The sequence below is a fragment of the Aedes aegypti genome, chromosome 2 (genome assembly GCF_002204515.2).
Source record: "Aedes aegypti strain LVP_AGWG chromosome 2, AaegL5.0 Primary Assembly, whole genome shotgun sequence".
In the NCBI taxonomy this organism is placed as follows: domain Eukaryota; kingdom Metazoa; phylum Arthropoda; class Insecta; order Diptera; family Culicidae; genus Aedes; species Aedes aegypti.
The window spans coordinates 43,466,263-43,489,284 of NC_035108.1; the positions used below are offsets into that span (position 1 = coordinate 43,466,263).

The following is a 23,022-nucleotide window of genomic DNA, read 5'->3' on the forward strand; positions in this document are numbered from 1 at the left end:
CGGATATAGTGTGGCAAGTACGATGATACTCTATGCCCAGGAAAGTCAAGAAAAAAGTTTGGCGAATTTCACACGTTTTTACTTATGTAGGTCAGTCAGATTTATAGCCTTGTTCATTTTTAATCGCTATGTCTAAACCAGCAGATTATGAAGATCGAATGTACCTCGGATTTTTTCTCACTAGAGGTCAGTATTTGGTCTATGATTGGGTTGTTTAGTGATAAAAAATCACAGTTCTTTGTAACTTGATCGAAAGAGCACATTTTTCTAAGTATAACACGATTTTATTGCGCTTCAATAAATTAATTTTGATATTATAAATGATTAAAAAAGATTTAAATCCCTCGACTCAATGACATTTCAATTTGCATAATGACAGCTTGCCCCGGAGTAAAATTTGTCGAGGGGTGATTCAAAACTGATTTCCATACTAATTTCAAACGTGTTTTAAAAATAGTTCCAGGTCACGGAAAATTTTGAAACTTTGGATTATAGTTCAATTTTTAGCATAGATTCAGAATATGTAAGAAAACAGATACCCCTAAACAAGCCAATTGGGTTGTTGAGTGATGAAAAATTCACAGTTCTTTGTAGCTCGATCGAAAAAGCACATTTTTCCAAGTGTAACACGATTTTATTGCGCTTTATTATCTTAATTTTAATATAGTAAATGATTAAATAAGATTTCATTCCGTCGACTCAATGACATTTCAATTTACATAATGACAGCTCGTCCCGAAGTAAAATTTTGCCGAGAGGTGATTCAAACGCGATTTCCATACTAAATTCAAACGTGCTTTGAAAATAGTTCCAGGGCACGGAAAATTATGAAATTTTGGATACTGGCTCAGTTTGTAACGTAGAATCAGAATATGTAAAAAACAGGATACCCCTAAACAAGCCAATTGTGACAAAATTCCGTTAAGACAGCTCAAGAAGCGTACTCACTCTCAGATTGACGGAACTTGAAGCAAAGGGTCTTTGTTCGCCATTACATAACTACGGAAGTACTACTGTCAAGTCGAAGAGGTGAGTTAAGTCCCAGCGAGAAGGAATTTTGATGAAAGTAGGAAATGCTAATAAGTAATTTAAAAAATGCGCTGAGATCCAGACAATTTTATCCAACCTTAAATGTAACTCATTTAACCACAAAAATAAAGTTATTTGGGTTGCTCCTGTCGACAAAAAAAACAAGAAAAAAAATGAAATCGCAAACTAAACCATCAACCACCGCAAGTCCATAAAGCACACAAGCTGAAAATGCGAAACAAAGAGGGAAGGTGAAATAAAACAAAAACTCAAATCCAATCACATGGGAACAGCATAAAAGAAACAACAATTTATTGGATATCATTAGACCGATACGTCGAAAAACTTACACTAGGGCCTATAAAGCAAACCTAACGGCACATTTTGCAATCGATTACATCGACTTAAATGATAAACAAGAGAAGAAAAACATTGGCAACGAAACGACCTAGTATTGCGATAACGGCGATTAACATAATTATTAAAATGTAAAGACTTTTGCTATTCGAATTACCTAAAAAGCGGCGATCAATGAATGATCACTAAAACCACCTTCAACTGTGAGTCTGTGTTAGTGTACTGAATCGCTTATGCATATTTGTGTGTGTAAGATTTTGTTTAATGTTTTTCAAAAGTTTTATTGAGAATCGGAAAATGGAAGAAATAAGATTTGTTCGTTACTTTTTTTGTTCAGTGTTAGGGGCAGCGCAACAGGTTTGCCATAGTTTTGGTTTGGATTAGAATAGATCTAAGGGAAAACTGTGACTCAGCGCTAGCTGGTGGAACATTCTGTGTGCTGGATCAGTTTGTAGAATAGGGTAATTGATTCTTCATTTTTTTTGTTTCGTAGTTTAAAGCTTCAATCGATTGATTATTTTGATTACTGTTTCATTCAACGAGTGCTGTGGAAAAATGTTCTTTTTGAATGTTGGACCTGCCAATTTTCGATGTTAAAAAGTTTATGTTATATATGTTTCATTTTTCTTGCGCTACCCTAAATAATTGGGTGTGGACTAAATGCAGCTAATATACAATATTTTAGAGAAAGTTTTTATACAAGGAGGATTGAATTTTCATTGTCAAATTTGTTCTCTAGAAGCTCCAATTATGTCTGTTGTAAAAGATTCAACTTAAGTTTGGAAAGTGCATTGTCAAACACTCAGCAATCTTAAAAAATAATTGTTATCTTTAAAACATTGATTTTAATCAAAAATAACAAAATCGAAACAAATTACTGTCTGTCAAATATGATGAACGATTAAATCAACCATTATCACTTGTAGCCCGAGGCGACTAAAAGCGAATAAAATTTGAAATAATCTACGTATACAGGAAACATACATCCCAAGCCTACTTGATCGAAGCCTGCTTTCTCCATCCTACAAAAAACGCTTTTGCGAACCCTACATCGTTTCAAACGATAAAAGCAAACGAATATCTATCTACCGAATAAAAAAAACCTTTTCTACATTTCACCTGATAGAGATAACAATGCGAAAATGGTGTGATGTTCATGCTTCTATGACTGCTTAATTGAATGAATTTTTCTCACTTTTAGTATATGTTTTTTTATCGTCACCTCCTATCGTTCTCTTCAATATATATATGTAATAAGTTGGTAGTAACGTTTTTGATTAAAGATTATGCGTTTTTTTTTTTCATTTGAATGTTCTTTAAAAGAGATTTCCTCAAAAGTTCTGGTTCAACCTATCATTTGTCATCTATCAAAGTTCCTCTAACTTAGCTGTAGTAGTAGTTGATGTTTTATTTTATTTAATGTGTGGTAGGTTTGGTTTTAAATATCTTAGAATAAAATGGATGTGTTTTGTTGTGGTAAACTTGTATGCATCATAAATTTCTTATCGTTTTCATTTTTTTGTTTCGAGAAATATTGATGAACTTTTGCTCAGTTTTGCAATTAGTCGTAGTGATTTTGTTTTGCATCTTTTAATCTCTCACAAGTCTTCAAAGTCATAAGATGGACGCTCGTCTTCTATAAAGTAAATAAATCACCTTTTTTTATATTCTGTATGTGTCTATGTGTATTTGCTTCTTCATGAATCCCTAGAATAAGTTTAGCGCATTGGATTAAAGCGTAATGCTCAAAATTCATCAATATTTCACACGACTTACTGTTTTCATTTATAAAGAGATAAACGGTAGCAGTTTTCTTTAATTTTCTACGGTAATATACTTCTTCAAGAACAACAAAATCAACAATTAAATAGAAAACTAAAAAGAGTTCCTTCTCTAGTGAAATAACTTTTTCGTTTCTCTTAGGTCCTAAACATTCGTCTAACGACTCGTCAATCATGTATTTACACAAGAGTGCGCACCCACAAATAGATCAATTTTAATCGGAGACTTACGCGGATCTACACTCTCTTTATCACTTCTTTCATTTTTTTCCCTCCCCATGGCAAATCTAAGCCACGGTCGTCGATTTTTTTTCGTCGTACGCTCCACGACCTTGTTGCAAGATCAAGTTTTTCCACCCAACCCTAACAACCATAGCCAACGATTTCAAAGTTTTATATTTTCCACTTGCTTTATTGGGTGGTGTTTCGATCTTTTCTTCTCTCTTTCCAACTAGACTAGCCAACTTTACTCGTTTAGCTGTGCAATAATTAAATTTTATCTCTCTTATTCTCTGGTTCATCTATAAATATTCTTTTGCTGATTGGCTTAGAGTTTTCATTGACTACCGTTAGTAAAAATATCTACTTTTAAATTTGTATTTTTACAATAAATTTCCTTTTTCCAACGTTCTACTCTATCTATCGTTTGCAGCTTCTCTATGCTGAAGTAGGCTAGGAAACGCCTATCTGAAAACAATAATCACAATTTGCTCATATTTTAATCAAGTTTTGCTTTTTAACATCATCTGTAGTTAGTTTTTATTTCACGTCTATATAAAAAGTCAGGTATCTGATTTAGTTTTTCAATTGCCCGCGATTGTTGATTCTACCCTTGCCGTAATTCACCACATTTTCACCAAAGTATAATGCTATGCAAGTTCTGATTGGACACCTTCTTGCACGCAAGCTTGCAAGCGCGAAATCTTCCACGCAATAAAACAGTGGGCTAAAACGATTCCGATTGATGAACAAATTAAACCATGTAAACTTATTCGCAATCTTTTCACTTGTAATATAATTTCAACACAAACTTTCAATGTCCCCTTATGCGACGTTTTGAAGAAAATAACTAATCTTTTGTACGTCTTTGTAAAACACTAAAACGTAACTTAATGAACGAATAACTCTTAACTCTTTGCGTAACAAATGCGGCGCTCGCTGGCTTGGAGATTCTCCTCTGCCCTGTGCTGTCTCTCTCTTTCTCTATGCTCTTCTGCCTTCGGCCTTTCTGTCATCCGCACCAGTGGAGGAGTGTTCAGTTCACTTTGGATCGCTGGTAGGCGGAGCTTCGGGTGCTCCCGGTACCCCGTGATACTGCAAGCTTTGGAGGTACTCCGCCCTGCGTTGGTGGACCTGCCTCTCTTTTTCGGCTCGTTCTCTCTGCAGCCTGGTTAGGAACGAAAAAGGGAAAAAGAGAAAAGATGCGTCAGTGTTGGAATAATAAGAATCGCAAATTGTGGAAAGGACCGTTAATTTGTTACTAATCTTACCAAGTTTGTCATTTGCTCATCCCAGGTACTTTTGTTTGGGAAGCATAGGAAAAAATGAGTTTATATGATTAGTTATAAGTAGATTATTTGTCGACGAATATACTTTCAAATAAGTGTACCCCATTAAACTTATGCAACTTGCTATCCTCTGACTTTCCCCAGCGAAATAGATAAAAAGCCACAAAAATATTTTTGAGATAAATTTAAAGAAAATTTCTCGTAGGACAATATAGAGCTCGGGACAAGCACAAAGCATTCGAAATTCGTTAACCGTTATGCTGATGTGAGCACTTGTCACCAAACTTGTTTGTTTTGTGCGTCATGTAATATGATTTCAATTCTGAAAGAGTTGTGGCCCGGAAAAACAGTCTTCCGAAATAATCATTGCACAAGAGAGATTTAAAAAGTATGCCTTGAAAATTTTCATAGTCAAATTATGAATTTGAATCCTCGCATTTTATTGCTCCTATGCTCACTTGATCAAATATATAACATCATTGATGCATATCATTTCAGCTGCTTTGGATCCGAATATTTCTGACCGAATCTGATCCAAATATTGTTGGGATATTGTTAAAATTGAACTATTCATTATTGATTAGAGTGATTTAGTAAATAATAGCTGAGAATGATGTCCGTATGACAATCCCATGCAAAGGATTTACTATTGATTATAATTTGATCTCCATGAATTTTCTTTTTATCTTCAGGAAAGTTCCCAGAAGTAAAAAATTTAAGAATAACAATTTAAAATAAATGGATGAGGAGGGGGAGATGTTTGCAAACAACACACATGAAACAATAGAGCAATTACAAGCATTAGCGTAATTTGAAATCGGGGGGCTCTAAATTCCTTAAGCATGATGCATACTTAGCACGATAATTTAAATTTTCTAGGAGAGGGTTAAACTTTTCAAGGAGGGCTAAGACCTCTCTAGCATCTCCCAATTTCCGCCAATTAATACAAGTTACTAAGCTGATTATGGCCAAATATGTTCAAATATTAGTTGATATGGCTTAATTGTAATACTGCCTTATAAAGATGAGTTTCGGTGAAAATGTCTCACGTAATAAGTGAACTGTCTCTGGAACGATACATTAATTAAAAATCGATGGCCGGATAGATGTTGTTACTCGTCAGAAAGAGCAAAGCCTAACGAATTCAGTCAGGCTTATTCTTCTGCGAGTCGGTGAGGTGAGACGAGTCAAAGAAGTGACAAATGTCAACAAGCTCCCATTTGATTAAGGGTTCATTCACATATTTCATAATCATTGGCTTGTGTAATACATTATTTGCAAATGGTAGTATCAGGATGTGTTGGAAAACTAAAATGTGTTGGAAAACTAAAATGTTCTTTTCATTTAAATATTGTAAACGTTCTAGGAGCATCCTGGCAAGATCGCAGATCCGGTTCTGGTCTTGCTGGAAATCAAATCAGATCAGAATTAGCAAATTAGCCAACAAAAAATTCAAAAGAACCCTGATCAAATTAGATATAGTTTCACATTATATTTTTCAATATTTCCAATGGATTACCTGCTTTGCTCTTGCCCACAGTTGATCAGCAGAAGTTTTCTCGTTTCATTTTGTATGGGGAAAGGCATCTAACTTCAAATTTCTCGTAAATGAAAGCATTAATCGAAAAATAATATTTGGTAGGCGTGATAGTCATTATCATTACGCACAACCGGTACCAAATATTCTATCGAAAATAGTTCTCAATTTTGAGAAAAAATTCGTTAGATACATTTCGCCATACAAATATTTTTCGCGTTACCTTTTAGCGATTTTTTGTGCATAGATACTAGTGCATGTGCGTTACTATGTGGCGAGTATCGAATCAGGCCATGTACGTAATCCATTGCTGATAACAAAATTAAAGCAATGTTGGATTGGAAAAAAGGAGTATGCATTTTCCTACTCCAAAATTGATTAATCAACGCAACGTAATGCAAAGGATATTGTAAGCGTGAGGTCCAAAAAAGCGCGCGAAAACGGGTCACAAGGCGGACAAACTACCGGCAAAACTTTCGGGAAAAACGGGATGGTGTGTGGCTTTAACAATTCAATTCGTAACTACTGTATTTTGCTTCTGATGTTGGGGGTTTATATAATTCGGCAATTCAATAGGCAGAAGGCTCAAAAAAGGATGACAAAGGAGAATTTAAGAAAAAGGGAGAGATACAGAAATTTTGGATGCTGCTTTCAATTGCTTGGTGGTAGCAGCCGCCCGTGCGGGGAAAGTTATCTGCATCGCTTGCTTGAGTAGGGTAGCGGCCCCCATTCTTGCGCCAACATAATCCGCCCACCAAATTACGAGTAGGAATTTCCACTCCATGTCTTCCAGGAACGTACTCGTCGTTGTCGAGAGGGAACCGTCTAAGCTTCCTGACGTTTCGACGGAAAACTCCCTTAGCTGTCTTGACCGCAACCACTCTGACGTGTCCATCATTTCCGGGGAAAAGCTCTTGAACACGGCCCAACGGCCACTGCTGAGGCTTCTCGTTGTCGTCGACCAGGAGCACAAAATCACCTTCGGCAATGTTGGGGGATGATTGTTGCCATTTTGATAGCTTCTGCAGTGACAGAACGTACTCGGACTGCCACCGAGCTCTAAAATCCTGGGCGACTCGCTGAACATATTTCCACCTTGATAAGGAACTAACTTGTTGTTCGAGATGGTTGACCTCAGGCAAAGCGTCCAAGGGGCGACCGATTAAAAAATGGGCGGGCGTGAACGGCTGAGGATCCGCAGGGTCATCCGAAGTTGAAGAAATCGGACGAGAGTTCATGCACGCAGCAACCTGGGCAAGAAGAGTGCTTAATTCTTCAAAGGTGTAATTATAGTTACCTCCGATTTTGTTGAGGAAGGTCTTCGCCACCTTTATTCCAGCCTCCCACAGCCCACCATGATGTGGAGATCGAGCGGGTATGAAGACCCATTGCACCTGTTTGTCGGTGAAAAAGTCGTTGACTTCATCGCTGTGTTCAGTTGCATCAATTTGCTGGTATAGCTCACGGAGTGTCCTAGCTGCGGCTCGGAAATTCGTCGCATTATCGGAATACATCTTGCTGGGCACTCCGTACCGACTGGTGAACCGGGTGAAGGCAGCGAGAAACGAAGGGGCACTTAGATCCGATACTGCTTCTAGGTGCACTGCTCGTGTTCCCAGGCAAACGAACAGCGAAATGTATCCTTTTGATGGTACTGCTCCACGTGTTCTTCGTCCGACGATGTTCACCGGACCGGCGTAATCAACGCCTGTGATGGCAAACGGAGGCAGTGGCTTCAATCTGTCGGCAGGTAGCTGTCCCATTTGTTGGTGAATGCGAGCAGGTTGGACTAGATTGCATTTCACACAATCACGACAGATCTTTCGGGCGGCACTGCTGCCACGTAGTATCCAGAACCGAGTCCGTGTAGCAGCTAATAACGACTGAGGGCCACAGTGGAGATGCTCTTGGTGCTCATGCAGAAGAATTAACGATGTCAATATCGAATGTCGGGGCAGCACGATCGGATGCTTGTTGTCGTAACTGAGATCCGATTCTTGGAGCCTGCCGCCCACCCTGACGAGGCCGTGCTCATCCAGGAATGGATTGAGTTGTCGTAGCGAACTACTACGATCGACGCTAAGACCTTTCTGCAATCGACTGAGCTCCCCGGAGAAATTTTGTTGTTGTGTGTGCTGCAGGTACTTTCTCAGAGCCGATGTGATTTCATCTGGAGAGAGCCGGGTAGAGTCTCGGAACTCAGGGTGTCCAAAACGAAGAATGCGAGCTGTGACTCGGAGAAGGATTTTGAGATCTGGGTAGTACCTGCCGATCATGTCGTCCAAAAAACGATTCTCATACACAGTGAAGCAAACCACGGCTGTGGTTCGTTGCTCTCTGTCTACGTGCCGTCGATCAATAGTGTCCAAATCGCTGTTTGGTGCTGTTTCGTTTTTACTCTCAGATGGATCCCAGGCTGGTCCGTGCCACCAAAGAGTATTAGTGTGAAGCTGTTCGGGAAAGGCTCCCCGAGAGATTAAATCCGCCGGATTGTGAAGAGTACCTACGTGAGTCCAGTTGATGGACGGAAGGTGAGTGGATATCTCTGCGACACGATTAGCCACGAAGGTTTTCCACCTCGCAGCGCCGCCAGCCAGCCATGCCAAGACAACCTTGCTGTCGGAGAACGCTCGCACCTCATAGAAGATCGTCGTGGAAAGAGCAGCTCTGACGTTGGTGATCAATCGTGCGAGAATAACTGCCGCACACAATTCAAGCCTGGGTGTAGTCGTTCTGCCGTTGCCAATAGGTGCCAGCTTCGATTTAGCGCAGAGTAGATGGGACGAAGTACTACCGTCGTTGCCCACAGCTCGAATATAGATGCAAGCGCCCATGGCCACATCAGATGCGTCGCAGTAGCCGTGCAGGTAGAGACGAGTCCAGTTGTGCATGTCGATTACACGTCGGGGAATCTGAAACGAGTTGAGAAGCGAGAACTTTTGCACCAAAACTAACCAATCGTTGGTTAACTCACCGGGGGGAGTTGCATCCCAGGCCACCTTCAGCTCCCACATACGCTGCATCACCAATTTTGCCTTCACTATGATTGGTGCTAGAAGGCCGAGGGGGTCGAAGAGACTAGCGATCTGCGATAGGATGCTGCGTTTTGTGGGCTGAAGGATCTCGGTTGGTTGGTAGGAGAACTGGAACTCGTCACTGCACGGCTGCCACTGCATTCCGAGGGCCTTGATTGTACAGCTACCGCTCTCCTCAATCGGAATTTTCATTTCCAGGTCAGCAACAGGAACTCCTTCTAATACTGCCGCGCTGTTCGAAGCCCATTTCCGGAGGTGGAATCCGCCGGCGCCAAACATTTCAATGAGCTGATCTCGTAACAGCCTTGCTTCTTCTTCAGAGTCTGCGCCGGTGAGAACGTCATCGACGTAGATGCCCTTTTCCGCCTTCTCAACGGCTACAGGATATTGCTCCCGATAGGAGTTCAAAAGTTGCTGCACGCATTTCGTCGCTAAATAGGATGCGCTCTTGGTCCCAAAGGTAACGGTATTTAAACGATACTCCTCTATTGGATCATCCTTGCTCCACCTCCACAGAATTTTGAGGAAGTCACGATCGAGCTCATGCAGCCATACCATGCGATACATTTGCTTCGCATCACCAACAAGAACGATTGGTGGGAAGCGAAATCGAACCAATATATTGATCAGGGAGTCCTGAACTACGGGGCCACACATCAGCAGAAAGACCACTGGTAGTTTTTGCCGACGCATCGAACACCACTCGGCATTTGGTGGTCGAACTTGTTGATTTGACCACGCAATGGTGTGGGAGATAAACTGATTTGCTTGCGGTGGTAGTATCCTCAACGAGTGACATGTGCCCAAGATCAATGTATTCCCGGATGAACGCATGGTACTCACTTCTGAGCGGTGGGTTCCGATCAAGCTTTCTCTCTATATGGCGAAAGCGTTTCTCTGCAATTAGTCGGGACTCACCTAGCTGATTGGGATCCATCAAGAATGGGAGACGCACAATAAATTTTCCCGTCTCATCGCGAATGGTGTGGTCAGCAAAGTGTTGTTCGCACCGTTGCTCTTCTTCGGTGAGATGGTTCGACGTTGGAGCGTACTCCTCGAGTTCCCAAAACTTACGCAACTGCTGAGAGAGATCGTCGTCGGTGGAAGTCAAGAGGCAGGTCGAAGCGTGAGATCTAATCGAAGTGTTCGAATCGTGATAACGACCAGCGACCACCCAGCCGAGCTTGGTGTTTTGTAGTGTTGGCAAGCTGTTGTCGGGACTGAGGGCGATTTTGCCAGGCTCGAGCAGCTGAAAGAATAATTCAATGCCCAGTAAAACGTCTACCTTACCCGGGCGATGGAAGAGTGGATCGGCCAGATGAATTGATCCTGGTATAGGCCAATCATCGATATGCGCTGGCTTGCAGGGAAGCATTTTGGTAATTCTTTCTAACACCATGCACGATACGGAGGTGCGATAATCCGTACAGCGAGAAGCAATGATGATTTCGGCGCATTTATCGGCGTGTGCTGGGGTGGAAGAAATGCCTTCGAGATCCATGGTGGCTGCTGATGTTTTGAGACCAAGTTGTCGGCAAAAATCATGGCTGATGAAGCTGACTTGCGACGCGCAATCTAAAACGGCACGACAGGCGTGGGGCCGACCATGGCAATCCAAGACATTGATGGCAACGGTTGCTAGTAGGACGCTTGACGCATCGAGGCAGGTTGGTGAGTCGAGGGCCGAAATTAGGGACTGAGCTGCAGTTCCAGGATTTGCAGGGGCTCTGACTGATGAGGATGTTGAAGGTTGTGAACTTGCGAATGACGAAACCGGGTGCAGCAAGGTATGGTGAGGTAAGTTGCATTTCCTACACGTACCTGATTGGCAGCTTTCACCGGAATGTATTTTCAGACAATTGTTGCACAGCCTCATTCTAGTGACGTGAGCGAGTCGATCTTCGTAGTTCATGTGAATGAACTTACCACATTGGTAGAGATGATGGCTTTGCTTGTTGCAAACGTTGCAAAACGGAGGGTTCGTGGCGACGAATGCGGTAGCTCCTCGGTTTTGAGGTGCAGCCTTTAAAGGTTGCTTGAAGGGCACACTGATTTTTGGCTTACTCGGTTGAGCGGATTGAAGAGCGAAACTGCGGGACTCGACGAACTTGAGGAAGCACTGGAGGTTGATGTTCGCCTCATCCATTTCGGCCATCTTCTGGCACCACAAATGCTTGGTATCGGGATCCACCTTTTCGCTCAGTATGAACAGAAGCCACGTGTCGCGGTCTTCCCTATTCATCGCTTTGAGGGCCCGAATAACCTCATCAGACACGTCATGAAGCGATCGCAAGCCCTGTGATGAGGATGACGTCAGAGCTGGCTGAGCTAGAAATCGCTTGATGTGTTGATTAGCGATCTCACGTGGTTTGTCATACCTGGATTTCAGCTTCTGCAGTGCCGATTGATAATTGGCATCTTCAATTTTCAGGTGGGAAATCAAAGATGCAGCTTCTCCGGCGAAGTTGGTTTTCAGGAAGTACAGCTTCTGGCTGTCCTTCAGTGACGGATTTTGATGCACCAAGCTGTCGAACAAGTCGTAGAAGGATTGCCACTCTAGGTAATTCCCGCTGAAAATGGGCATATTCATCCTAGGCAGCTTGAGATCCGAGAGAGGAGATGCTGGAGCGTTACTGTGCACGACGGCCGAGGAACTAGGGCCGGCAGCCATATTGGAAGACATTAATCGAAGAAACTCGGCCTGCTGATCGGCTAGCTGTCTGATGACGTCGTTCGGCGGAATTTGCTGAGAAACGACACCATCACGATCCTTCACTACCTTTAGCATTTTCAATAAACGATTCTTCAATACTCTGTAGCATGCTTCGAAACGCCCTTGGCGGTGCACTGCGTCATCGTAGGCTTCGTCATCTTCACTATTGTCCAGAATCTTCTTATGTACTGAACAGAACGCAGCCCACACATCACTCAAAGCGTCCAGCTCGATTTGAATATCGACTTCTTCGGCTTCTTCTGGCCTTATTTTGTCCACCGTATCCGAAATACGTTTCAACCGCGGTTCGAGCGATTTACGTTCGCGGATTAGCTTATCCATCCTGGTGGATTTCACGCACTTGTCGTTCAACAAAAGTCACTGTCCGACACATTTCTCACTTGCTGCTTTGTTCTGCACCACTATTATGCCAAATGGCAGAAGCACTCGGGGCCGATACGGCGGCGACGGGGCCAATTTACGGGCACTAGCGGTCACAGACTACGCGATTCGCGGCGAAGACTTCGCGATCCGGCTCGAAGGACCATATGTAAGCGTGAGGTCCAAAAAAGCGCGCGAAAACGGGTCACAAGGCGGACAAACTACCGGCAAAACTTTCGGGAAAAACGGGATGGCGTGTGGCTTTAACAATTCAATTCGTAACTACTGTATTTTGCTTCTGATGTTGGGGGTTTATATAATTCGGCAATTCAATAGGCAGAAGGCTCAAAAAAGAATGACAAAGGAGAATTTAAGAAAAAGGGAGAGATACAGAAATTTTGGATGCTGCTTTCAATTGCTTGGTGGTAGCAGCCGCCCGTGCGGGGAAAGTTATCTGCATCGCTTGCTTGAGTAGGGTAGCGGTCCCCATTCTTGCGCCAACAGATATTTTGAATACTACGGAATAATTTATATCATTCATTATTTTCCTTATGTTTCCAAGCAACCAATAGTTCGGATTGCACTTAAGCAGTGAACTCCAACGTTCACCTTTGGTATAAATCTAGTTTCAAGGTAACTTTTTTGCTGATTAAGTGAACGCTATGGATATTAAAAGAACTTCAGACTTGAAACAGTATTTCATGAACTTACCAACAACAGAAAGTACAGAACAAGTTCGAATTAACGTGAAGATGAATTAAAACCCAGGGGGCCCAGATAGCCGTAAACGTGTAACGGTAAACGCGCAGCTATTCAGCAAGATCAAGCTGAGGGTTGTGAGATCGAATCCCACCGGTCGAGGATCTTTTCGGGTTGGCAATTTTCTCGACTTCCCAGGGCATAAAGTATCATGGTACCTGCCACACGATATACGCATGCAAAAAAAATGGTCATTGGTCCTAATGATAAATGAAACGAATCTTGTAACATGAACGCTTTATATACACACTTAGAAAAATTCGTGTAAATAATATTCAAGCGAGTAAAACTACGTGAATTTAAAGCAAAAATGATGTAAATTATCATCATATTCAAGCTTAAACGAAATCGCACAATATTGAGTACTATTCGTGCAAAATTAAGATCTTCTGAATCAACACATCAGGCGTGTGTTTTTAACACACGCTGAAAAATCCAGAAAATATATGTAAGAATCAGCGCAAAATTTTTCAGCTTATGTGAAAGTAACACACATGACGTATTGGTCCTGATTTTTTGTAACATTATTTAATATACTTGCACTTTATTTTGTTCGATACTTTCATAGGATTGAAGTATTTTTAAGCGTATAATAGCGTTATTCTTTTTTTAAATTTTTGATTAAGGCCTGGTTTACAGCTAAATCACTGGACATGCCATCAAGATAGCCAATATCCTTGAAATTATTCCTAACTACCGTGCCTGAGTTAGTTTTTGTAAAAAATGACGGTTGACACCCAAATTTCGACAGTATAGAAGAAATATAAAATATATTATCGACCGTTTCTAAAGACGTCTCATTAATAATCGAAAAATACCCAAGGCCAAAGCTGATCTCAGTATCTTTTTTTAGTGACCAACACATAGTTTCAATCCGTTTTCAGCATTGTAAAAAAATCGTGTTGATAAATTGCTGTTTTATTTACTTACTTTATGGCTAAACCTAACCCATCAGTGATATTCATAGTCTATCGCTATCAATGCGCTAGTGATGACGTTGATGTTGATGTAATATAAATAATGATGATGTTGATGTAATATAAATAGAATGATCCAGATTGTATCACAGTCGGCCTGTACCAATCAACAAATGTTAAGCGTTGAAAGTGATAGCGAGCAACTCTGGATGGAGTATACTGGCAAGTTGGGTTTAAACTTAATCAAAAGGTAAGTTGGGGTCATTTTTACCCGACTTGACCTAGTGACCCACCAGAATAACTCCAAACTAGTGAACATTTCCACAATTATCTTCGATAAACTGAACATCCATACAATTTCATTCGATCTTAAACGAAGGCAATCCATTTAGAATTGCCGAGATGTTAAAAATTTGAACTTTTTTCCATTTGCTGGGACGATACGGGTTAAATAAAACCTAAATTTTGAGGGACTTTTGTACCAAAACCTTGTTCAAATATCAGCGATTTTGGAAGGTTATTTAACCATGAATCTCCCTTTCCCATTTACCGCCACAGCGTTACACTTTATGTTCCAGAAAAAAAACACCTTTATTCTTTAAAAAGTGCTCAGATAAAATGTGGTCAAACAAACGGGGGTACCCGGTATCCAATTTTCAATTGAATCTAGTTCATTCGAATGTAAAGAGCAAACACGAAATTATTGCGACACCGAAAATGTCATGCCAATTTTCTTATAATGTTTAAAAGCAAACCAAAATTTTAGGGTATTTATTAACTTCAAAAATCAAAAGTAAAGTTAATCGATAGAGCCTTAAGTGTAAATTTGAAGGCATTTTCGCTTGATGCCCTCCATCAAAATCTTTACAGTGTCATCCGGTACCAGTATGTCAGTTTTTTTTTTCATTTATTAACATGTCCTTTTTGTCTTCGACTGTCTTCTTGCTCTTCCGAAGTTCCCGCTTCATTATTGCCCAGTTCTGCTCCACCGGGCGCAGCTCCGGACAGTTTGGCGGATTCATGTCCTTTGTAACAAAATGGACAGAATTGGCCTCATACAATTCCAGGGCACTTTTAGAATAGTAGCATGATGCCAAATCTGGCCAAAATAGCGGAGCTTCGTCGTGCTGCTGCAAGAACGGCAAAGGGCGCTTCTCGAGGCACTCAGATTTGTAGATCTCGCCATTTACTGTGCCCTTTGTCACGAAAGGCTTACTCCTCAGTCCGCAAGAGCAGATGACCTGTAAAATGAGATATTTCGAGGCGAACATAGACATTTTCTTCTCCTTAAATTTGTCGTCCACATCGAACTTGCTCTTGCCGGTGCAAAACTCCAACCCCGGAATTTGCTTTAAATCGGCTTTTATAAACGTTTCGTCGTCCATCATACAGCAGCCATATTTTGTCAGCATCTTCTCGTAGAGCTTCCGTGCCCGAGCTTTAGCCGTCGATTGTTACCGCTCACCGCGGTTTGGGAAGTTCTGTACCTTGTATATATGTAGTTATGTAGTCCAGCTCTCTTCTTTGCATCACGGCTTGAGACGTTGGGATTTGCTTTAATCATCCGCTTCATCATTCCCTCCGTCTTTCTGTTCTCCGGTCCCAGTTTTCTTCCAGCTCCTTTACCGTAACGTCAACCGCTCCTGGAACCGCTTCAGCACTCTGGAGACGGTTGAACTGTGAATGTTCAACATTTTTCCCAACTGCCGGTGCGACAGGTCAGCAAATTCCAAGTATTTGGAAAGAATTTGTTCTCTCGACTCGCATTGGATCACCTCCATTTTCGTTGAATCGAAAAACACGACTTCGAGTTTGACAGCATGTAAACAATACACATCAATGAGAAAGTGTGCAAAATTAGGTTGATTTTTACCCAATGCTAGAAAAGTTATGTCCTGTTGAATGTGTCGCTATAATTTCGTGGTCGCCCTTTATTACATTTTTTTGCTAGCAAAAATAAGAATATTTAGATCGATTTATTCCGATGTCAGGAAGTGCATCCATCGGGGCAATCCGGGAAAAGCGTTGAAAACCCGGGAATCACAAATGATGGGGAAAAGAACGGGAAATCGGCGAACATACCAGGAAAACATTAGTTATTAGAATAGAGTAGGGAGTTAGAAGAGAGAAAGATAGTTAACGGTTGAGATCTTTGAAAACATTCTAGAACGATACTTAGGAATTTCTGACGAAATTCTAGGCAAGATGCTTGTTAGATTGCCATTCAAATTCATGGAATTTTTTTTATGAGAACTTTGCTGGAATCCTAACGGAAATCAAACCGAAGATTTTCGCATAACTTTTTATCTCGCCCTAAAAGCCGTAACCGAGTAGGTAGCTGGTCGTTTTTTAGGAAAATGAATGGACAAAGATAAAAACTGTCATCACTGGGAAATAGTGAAGAGTCTTCTCTTTATCGTAACATTGTTAAATAACGTGTAAATCCATTCGTTTGCTCTGTAACAACAATCTACGCACTTGGCTTTCTTTCTTTCTGGCGTTACGTCCCAACTGGGACAAAGCCTGCTTCTCAGATTAGTGTTCTTATGAGCACTTCCACAGTTATTAACTGAGAGCTTTCTATGCCAATTGACCATTTTTGCATGTGTATATCGTGTGGCAGGTACGATCATACTTTATGCCCTGGGAAGTCGAGAAAATTTCCAACCCGAAAAGATCCTCGACCGGTGGGATTCGAACCCACGACCCTCAGCTTGGTCTTGCTGAATAGCTGCGCGTTTACCGCTACGGCTATCTGGGCCCCTTACGCACTTGGCTACCAATGGCTTAAAGTGGCTTATAGAACGAGATCATAAATAAAGTAAACATTGACAAATTTCTTAAAAGAACATTGAAATGGTTATTAGTAGATTGCCAATGATATTTGAGGATGGTTCTAGAAAATATCCTTGGCTTTTTTTAACTTAGTAGGTCGGTAGAGGTTGGCGAAAAGCTATTCCAAAAAAAAATTGGCATATCACTTGGGAGATCTACTGAAATTCTGGAGAGATTCATGAGGAACTCCGTCTGGCGGATTTATGGGGTTGATCATGATACTGATTCTTGATTAAGCCTTGTCTGGATTACTTGTTTGATTAGTCTTTGATATATGGCAATGTTCTTAAAAACCCCTGACAAGATTTTCTATGGATTTCTGCAGATTCACAGCGAGAGACTTTGAATTTGAATTGCATTGAACATATACTCTAATTTCTTTTAAAAACGACTGTTCCATGGATCCAATACGATGTGCCCCAGATTGAGAATTTCTCCATGAATCAGCATAATAGGTAGTGAAATGACTATTGACACTAGATTTATTCCAAAAGAGAGCAAATGTAGGTTTATGAAATGTCTTGTGAAATGTGCATTAAGAAACCCAAAAGGAGTATCTACCTGTCCAGATGAAAATGTCAAAATAATATCATAGGGTCAATCTGAAAGAGCAACCTGGAGATCAACAAGCAGTCAAGCTGCTGTCAAACACTATTTTTTTTCGTAGAAATGATTCAAGTATAACTAGCGCTAATCGGTAATAACTTCGTCGCGCTAAAAGCAGTTAAGTATTTTATGCAACACAAAGACCGCCAACTTTTGAAATTATAAAAACATGTTTCTTATATATACCGTATATTAGAGTCAAGAACTAAATGATTCAGGATATTTATTAAATTCGTTACCTGCGTTGAAATGGTAAAGTTTTGTGTAAATTCTTTTAAGCGTGCACTTTGAAAATGGTTTTCTGCGAGACAGGCATACGAATAACGGTTAGCATTCATAAAAAAATATTGTGTTTGAATTGAACGACTAAGATATTTAGATCCGTACCCCCAGAGAGTAACTAGTAGTCTCAGACAGCAATAAACATGATGCTATTATTTCCATCGTCTTCCAGAAATGTCAAAGGTTTGATGTAAGTTGACAACTTTGGTTTTTGTCTCAATCGTTGTCATATTTCGATATTGATTTATTGGTCAATCAATAAACTTGCCAGATATAGTTTTAATCTTATAATATCTAAATCTTGTTCTAAACTTTTTCATATCAAATATATTTTTTGATCTTCAATCTCCTGTCTCCAAGATATCAATAGCTGATTACAATCGTCAGTACTTCACGCAATAACAACAATCTATGATCTTGTTTGGCTTTTTATCTGCTCGGGTCTTTATTTGCGAAACGTTTAACCCTCTCTTTTGGTAGATCCAGAGCTCAATTGAAATTCTAAGAACTTGAGATAAACCGAATCAAATGAATACTATCATATACAATATAGTACCATGTATAGTACGATGATGCATAATGTCATAAACGGTAATTGATTCCACAAAAACCAGATAGATTCAATAGTCAGGCACTTTTATCAATATTCCTTTTTCGTAAAAAAAAATCGATTTCAATCGTGGAAAAAAGAGTTAATAATTATATCAACCTTTTTGTAGAGGAGCTACAAAACGTGATGTATGATAAATATAACATGTAAACGGAAACAAAATTCGCCCTGTTTAAAACATTGGAATTTCCAATAGCTCTCTACGAGCATGAAGCATGGACGTTGAAATAGGCAGACCGGAAAGCCTTCGGTGTTTTCAAGCGTAAAGTGCTGTGACAATACTCCGTGAGAAACTCGAAAGTGGTATGTGGCGCAGACGCAATGTGATGGATTTGACTCAGGTGGCGCAGATCATTGATGCGTGCCACTAGTTCTCTCTTTTATTCTCCCGCTGTTCTTAGGCGGCATCCATTTATTACGTAACGCTAAAATTAAAAATTTTTGACCCCCTCCCCCCCCCTCCGTAACGCTTTTTGTATGAAAAATTTTGAATTTTTGTATGAGCCGTAACGTCTGAGCCTACTCCCCCCTCCCCCTAGAGCGTTACGTAATTTGTGGATGCCGCCTTATGCAGCGCAAATAGTGACGTCACCTGAGTAAAATCCATCACATTGGCGCAGACGCTGTAATCACGAGTTATATCAAGTGGGTTATTCAGTTAGCTGGTCACTTAGTGCGAATGACGGAAGAAATAATTGCGAAAATAATATTCAGCAGGGAACCAGCTAGAGGTAGACGCCTTCGTGGAAGACCACGAATACGCTGGCTGTACGCTAAAGTGGAAGAGGATCTGGCAATCTTAAACGTTCGGGGCAACTGGAGAAGTATCGTCCAAGACCGACGAAGATGGAACTCTACAATACACCCGGCAATGGCGTGACGTTACGATGTAGTCATCATGGTTTAAGGTAATTATTTAAATCAGGCACATCTATATAAATAAAAATGAAGTGGTGTTTGTATGTCACGAAATGGCTTCCGAACGGGTAAACGGATTTGAATGATTTTTTCTCAGTTTTGTTCGTTAGGGGTTCCGACGTGTTTGTGTGTATAAAAATTATAGGATATTCACCGGGAAAGTCGAAAAAACGAGCGTGAACGGAACTGTCATTTTGTATGGGACGATCCATAGTGTATTTCAACAGCCTACTTGATGGCAAGACGAAGTTTGCCGGGACCACTAGTTTAAAAAAATAATAAATATTATTTCATAAAAAAAATATCAATGTCGTTCACTGATAGAGACCAAATTAATATGGGCTGGTTCATATATTTCATAACGCTCAAATTGGCCATTTTGGACACCCATCCACCCCATCGTGACGCTTTTTGTGATGATACTCTACAATTTTTGTGTGAGCCGTAACAACGTTAGGACACCCACCCATATCCTAAAGCGTTATGAAATTTGTGAGTGGGCTCTATAACAAAAAGTTGTGAAAAAAGTAATCGATTTGCCTCCCTGTTCACGACGTTTCATATGGTCTTCACTTTTTGCTCGGGCCTGCCAAACCGATGCTAAACAAGATACTTTGAGCTTGAATGAAAAAAATATTGCGTGGAAGTTGATAGTTTTTTTACCCTGCTCTTCTTGCATGCTATATAACAGTATACTTGTATGCTATGTATAGTCGGAATTCGACTGTTATACGTAAGCCCAACCCCAACACCAGTGGCACGTGCCACTAAGAGCGCTTTGATTGATACTCACTTATTTTTGGATTGTCTCATGAATTGCTGAATTTTCCTAGCCGCTTGATTTTGAGTTCGTTGCGAATAAGTTCGTCTGTAAAGATAAAATTATTTCATTATCAAGTACCCTGCTCCACACAAAACTCAAAACCTACTTCAGTGGACCGGACGGGCTCGGTTCCTTCGGCGAGCCCTGATTGTTCTGCTGCTGGGGTGACTTCTGCTGTTCGTTCTTGAAACTTTTGTAGTAGCTCTGTATGCACTGCGAGGAGGAAGCTGCCTCCTCGGCACTTTCCGCACTTTCTCCGACGCCACCCAGATGTACGGACGCGTTGTTGGATTGAGATTTCTTGAACCGTTTGTTCTCGCAGTACGATCGGTACCCGTTCTGGATGATGACCGCCGCTTGGGTCATCTGCCGATAGTAGGCGTACTGCTTGTACCGTCGATAGTAATTCTGGATCACAACCGCTGCGGAACGTTCCTTGTCCTGTTCTTCCATGCGGCTCTTGCGACCCTTGTACGAACGGTACGCTTTCTGGATGCACTTGGCCGCTTCGTAGAGCTCTCGCTGTTCGCGGTCTATGAAGAGATTGGTAAGTCCAAGGCTCATCGATTTCAAAAAAGAAGTTCTTACCAGTCAGTTTCAGATTGGAGAAATCCTTCTCGAAAGGATTCGAATTGGTTGTCTGCAGGAATTCGGTGAAGTCCTGCGTGGTTGGTGGTGGACTGGGTGAACCCACGGGTTGATCTTGCGGGATGGAATAGCTGGCCGGTGACTGAAGAGGACCGGACGAGGCAGGGCTCAGACTGGAGCATGGCGTACCAACGTCGTGATAACTGGAAAATTTACCGTTAGTTTTGAAACTGAACTTTCGATGCATTTTGGGATAACAAACCGATAGTTGTGATCACTGTATTCGAAGTTGAATTCCTCCAACTGGGATGACGACAGTGGATCGAGCAGAGGCTCCATGAAAGAGTCCGTCAGGATGCCCATCCCGGATGAATCTTCACTGAGCGTTTCCGGCATTGGACTGCCCTGGGACATGATTTCCTCGGATTCGTTCTGTGACAAATATAAGTTAGATTTTATAGTAGAAACATATTTCATGGAATACCTTTATCCTTTCTGGCATTGCGGCGATTATCTGTTCAGCAAGCGTTAGAACCTTGACATCGGAATCCCCTACGGAAGGATCAAGATAAATAGAACGATTTTTCAGTATGACAATTTAATCTTATGGATTAGTTTACATCGATTAACAAATAATTATTATGGAACAAACAAACAGATCAAATGTTTGAAGTAGTAATTGATAAGAGAGACTCATATTTTTGCTCCAGTTGTTTTATGACCTTTTGGATATGATTATTGTATCTCTTTGATTGTTTGCTCCTGCTAATATCAAGAAGTTACCACATAATTACTAAAGCGTAAAAAGATAATTTAACATGATATTGAAAAAAAAAACCAATCATCACAATTACCAGGTTTCCAACTACTAAGCTAGGGTTCTAGTACTTAAATCATTATCTTATATATCTATATAAGATATAGTGCCACAAGTCTGTTCAGATGATGGTAACCTAGAGACTAACTTACCTTGATAATACTGGTATTGCCCATGTGGTGTATTCGAAACTCAGCATTCAATAGAAAAGTATAAAATACCATATTCAAACTACAGTCTAGCGTAAGCAGAATATTGAGAAGCTACATCATGCAAGCAAATAACTTACCTGTCGTACGCAACATTTCTGCTACACATAATATTAGTCCATTAAATTTTCAGCAGTAATATAAAATTTGATAATAAATCTTTGAGCTGTTTAGTAGAATACCTATAAGTAGATGGAAAAACCGAATTTAGTACTACACCATTTAATTCCACTAGAATTTGTAACCTTTGACAGATACGCGTATTTCAACCTCAACTGTAAGGCCGTCTTCAGTGTCGTGTACTAGTCGGTTTTTTCATCTACTAATATAAAATTTGTTTTCAATGCTAAAACACGGATAATCTAAAATATATTTATCAAACCCAAATGATTGCTTAAGAAAAAAAAAAATATAGATCCCTAAAATGAGTCGTTAAGGACATTGATTTTGTCAGGTTAAAAAATTGATTCAATGTGTTAAGTTTTTCTTCTCTGCACACTGTTTGCTAGAACACAATAGACTATTTCTAGCAAATTGTATTATTAACAGACGTAAAAATTAAGTGCTATAAAACTAGCATTTGAACGCTTGCACCGTACTTCATGTAGCACTGTACTTCATTTCCCCGTGTTTGTAGTCGATTGATTAAAATGATTTCTGTCAAATGTACCAGTAAGGTTGTGGGATGTACCATAAACACAGTAAATTGTCATGTAATTTCATAGTATAGTAGTTCCCACACATTTTTTTTCCGCCAAAACTTTATTTTTGCATAAAACGTCAAGAAATGGAGTTACTTTTTTTGCACGGTTTTTGAAATTTTGAACTGTAAAAAAAATTTTCTCACGGCACGCATCTCCCGTGCAATGAGTAATGAAGATTTAAATCTGTAGACTCAATGACATTTCAATTTACATAATGACAGCTCGTCCCGTATTAAAATTTGCCGAGCGGCGATTCAAAAGTGGTTTCCAAACTAACTTCAATCGTGTTTTTAAAAATAGTTCAATAGCTCAGAAAATGATGAAACTTTGGGATCTAGCTCAATTTTTAACGTAAAATCAGCATATGTAACACACTGGATATTCCTAAGCAAGCCAATTATTGATAAAAGTTAAATTATAAATATGTTTGTCGAGATTTGTGAAAGCCCCTAAAATGTGGAAGCCCTGGGGGCATTATCCTCTCGGCCCCTCCGTAAATGCGGCCCAGTGTGTAGGTAGTGAAGATCACACTGAATTGAATTTTATTGTAGAAACTACTGAATCCATGGTAAAATTAAGAACTGCACCAACGATTTTCAACCGACTACATTAA

General features: G+C 40.5%; 1 protein-coding gene across 15 annotated transcripts in view; it reads right to left on the reverse strand.

Moving 5' to 3' along the window:
• Positions 1-1,308: 1,308 nt before the first annotated feature.
• LOC5577064 (calmodulin-binding transcription activator 1) overlaps positions 1,309-23,022 on the reverse strand; it is a 616,782-nt gene continuing 595,068 nt past the window's right edge. For 13 of the 15 annotated variants that reach the window (XM_021840664.1, XM_021840660.1, XM_021840663.1 and 10 more), the window contains 7 exons: positions 21,164-21,231; positions 20,942-21,111; positions 20,680-20,882; positions 20,198-20,624; positions 20,062-20,136; positions 4,658-4,685; positions 1,309-4,554 (listed from right to left, as the gene is read on the reverse strand). In XM_021840664.1, the coding sequence (XP_021696356.1) occupies positions 4,423-4,554; positions 4,658-4,685; positions 20,062-20,136; positions 20,198-20,624; positions 20,680-20,882; positions 20,942-21,111; positions 21,164-21,231 (1,103 nt within the window). In that variant the 3' untranslated portion in view covers positions 1,309-4,422. The remainder of the gene's footprint in view (positions 4,555-4,657; positions 4,686-20,061; positions 20,137-20,197; positions 20,625-20,679; positions 20,883-20,941; positions 21,112-21,163; positions 21,232-23,022) is intronic. The other 2 variants (XM_021840668.1, XM_021840666.1) reach the window with 1 other exon arrangement.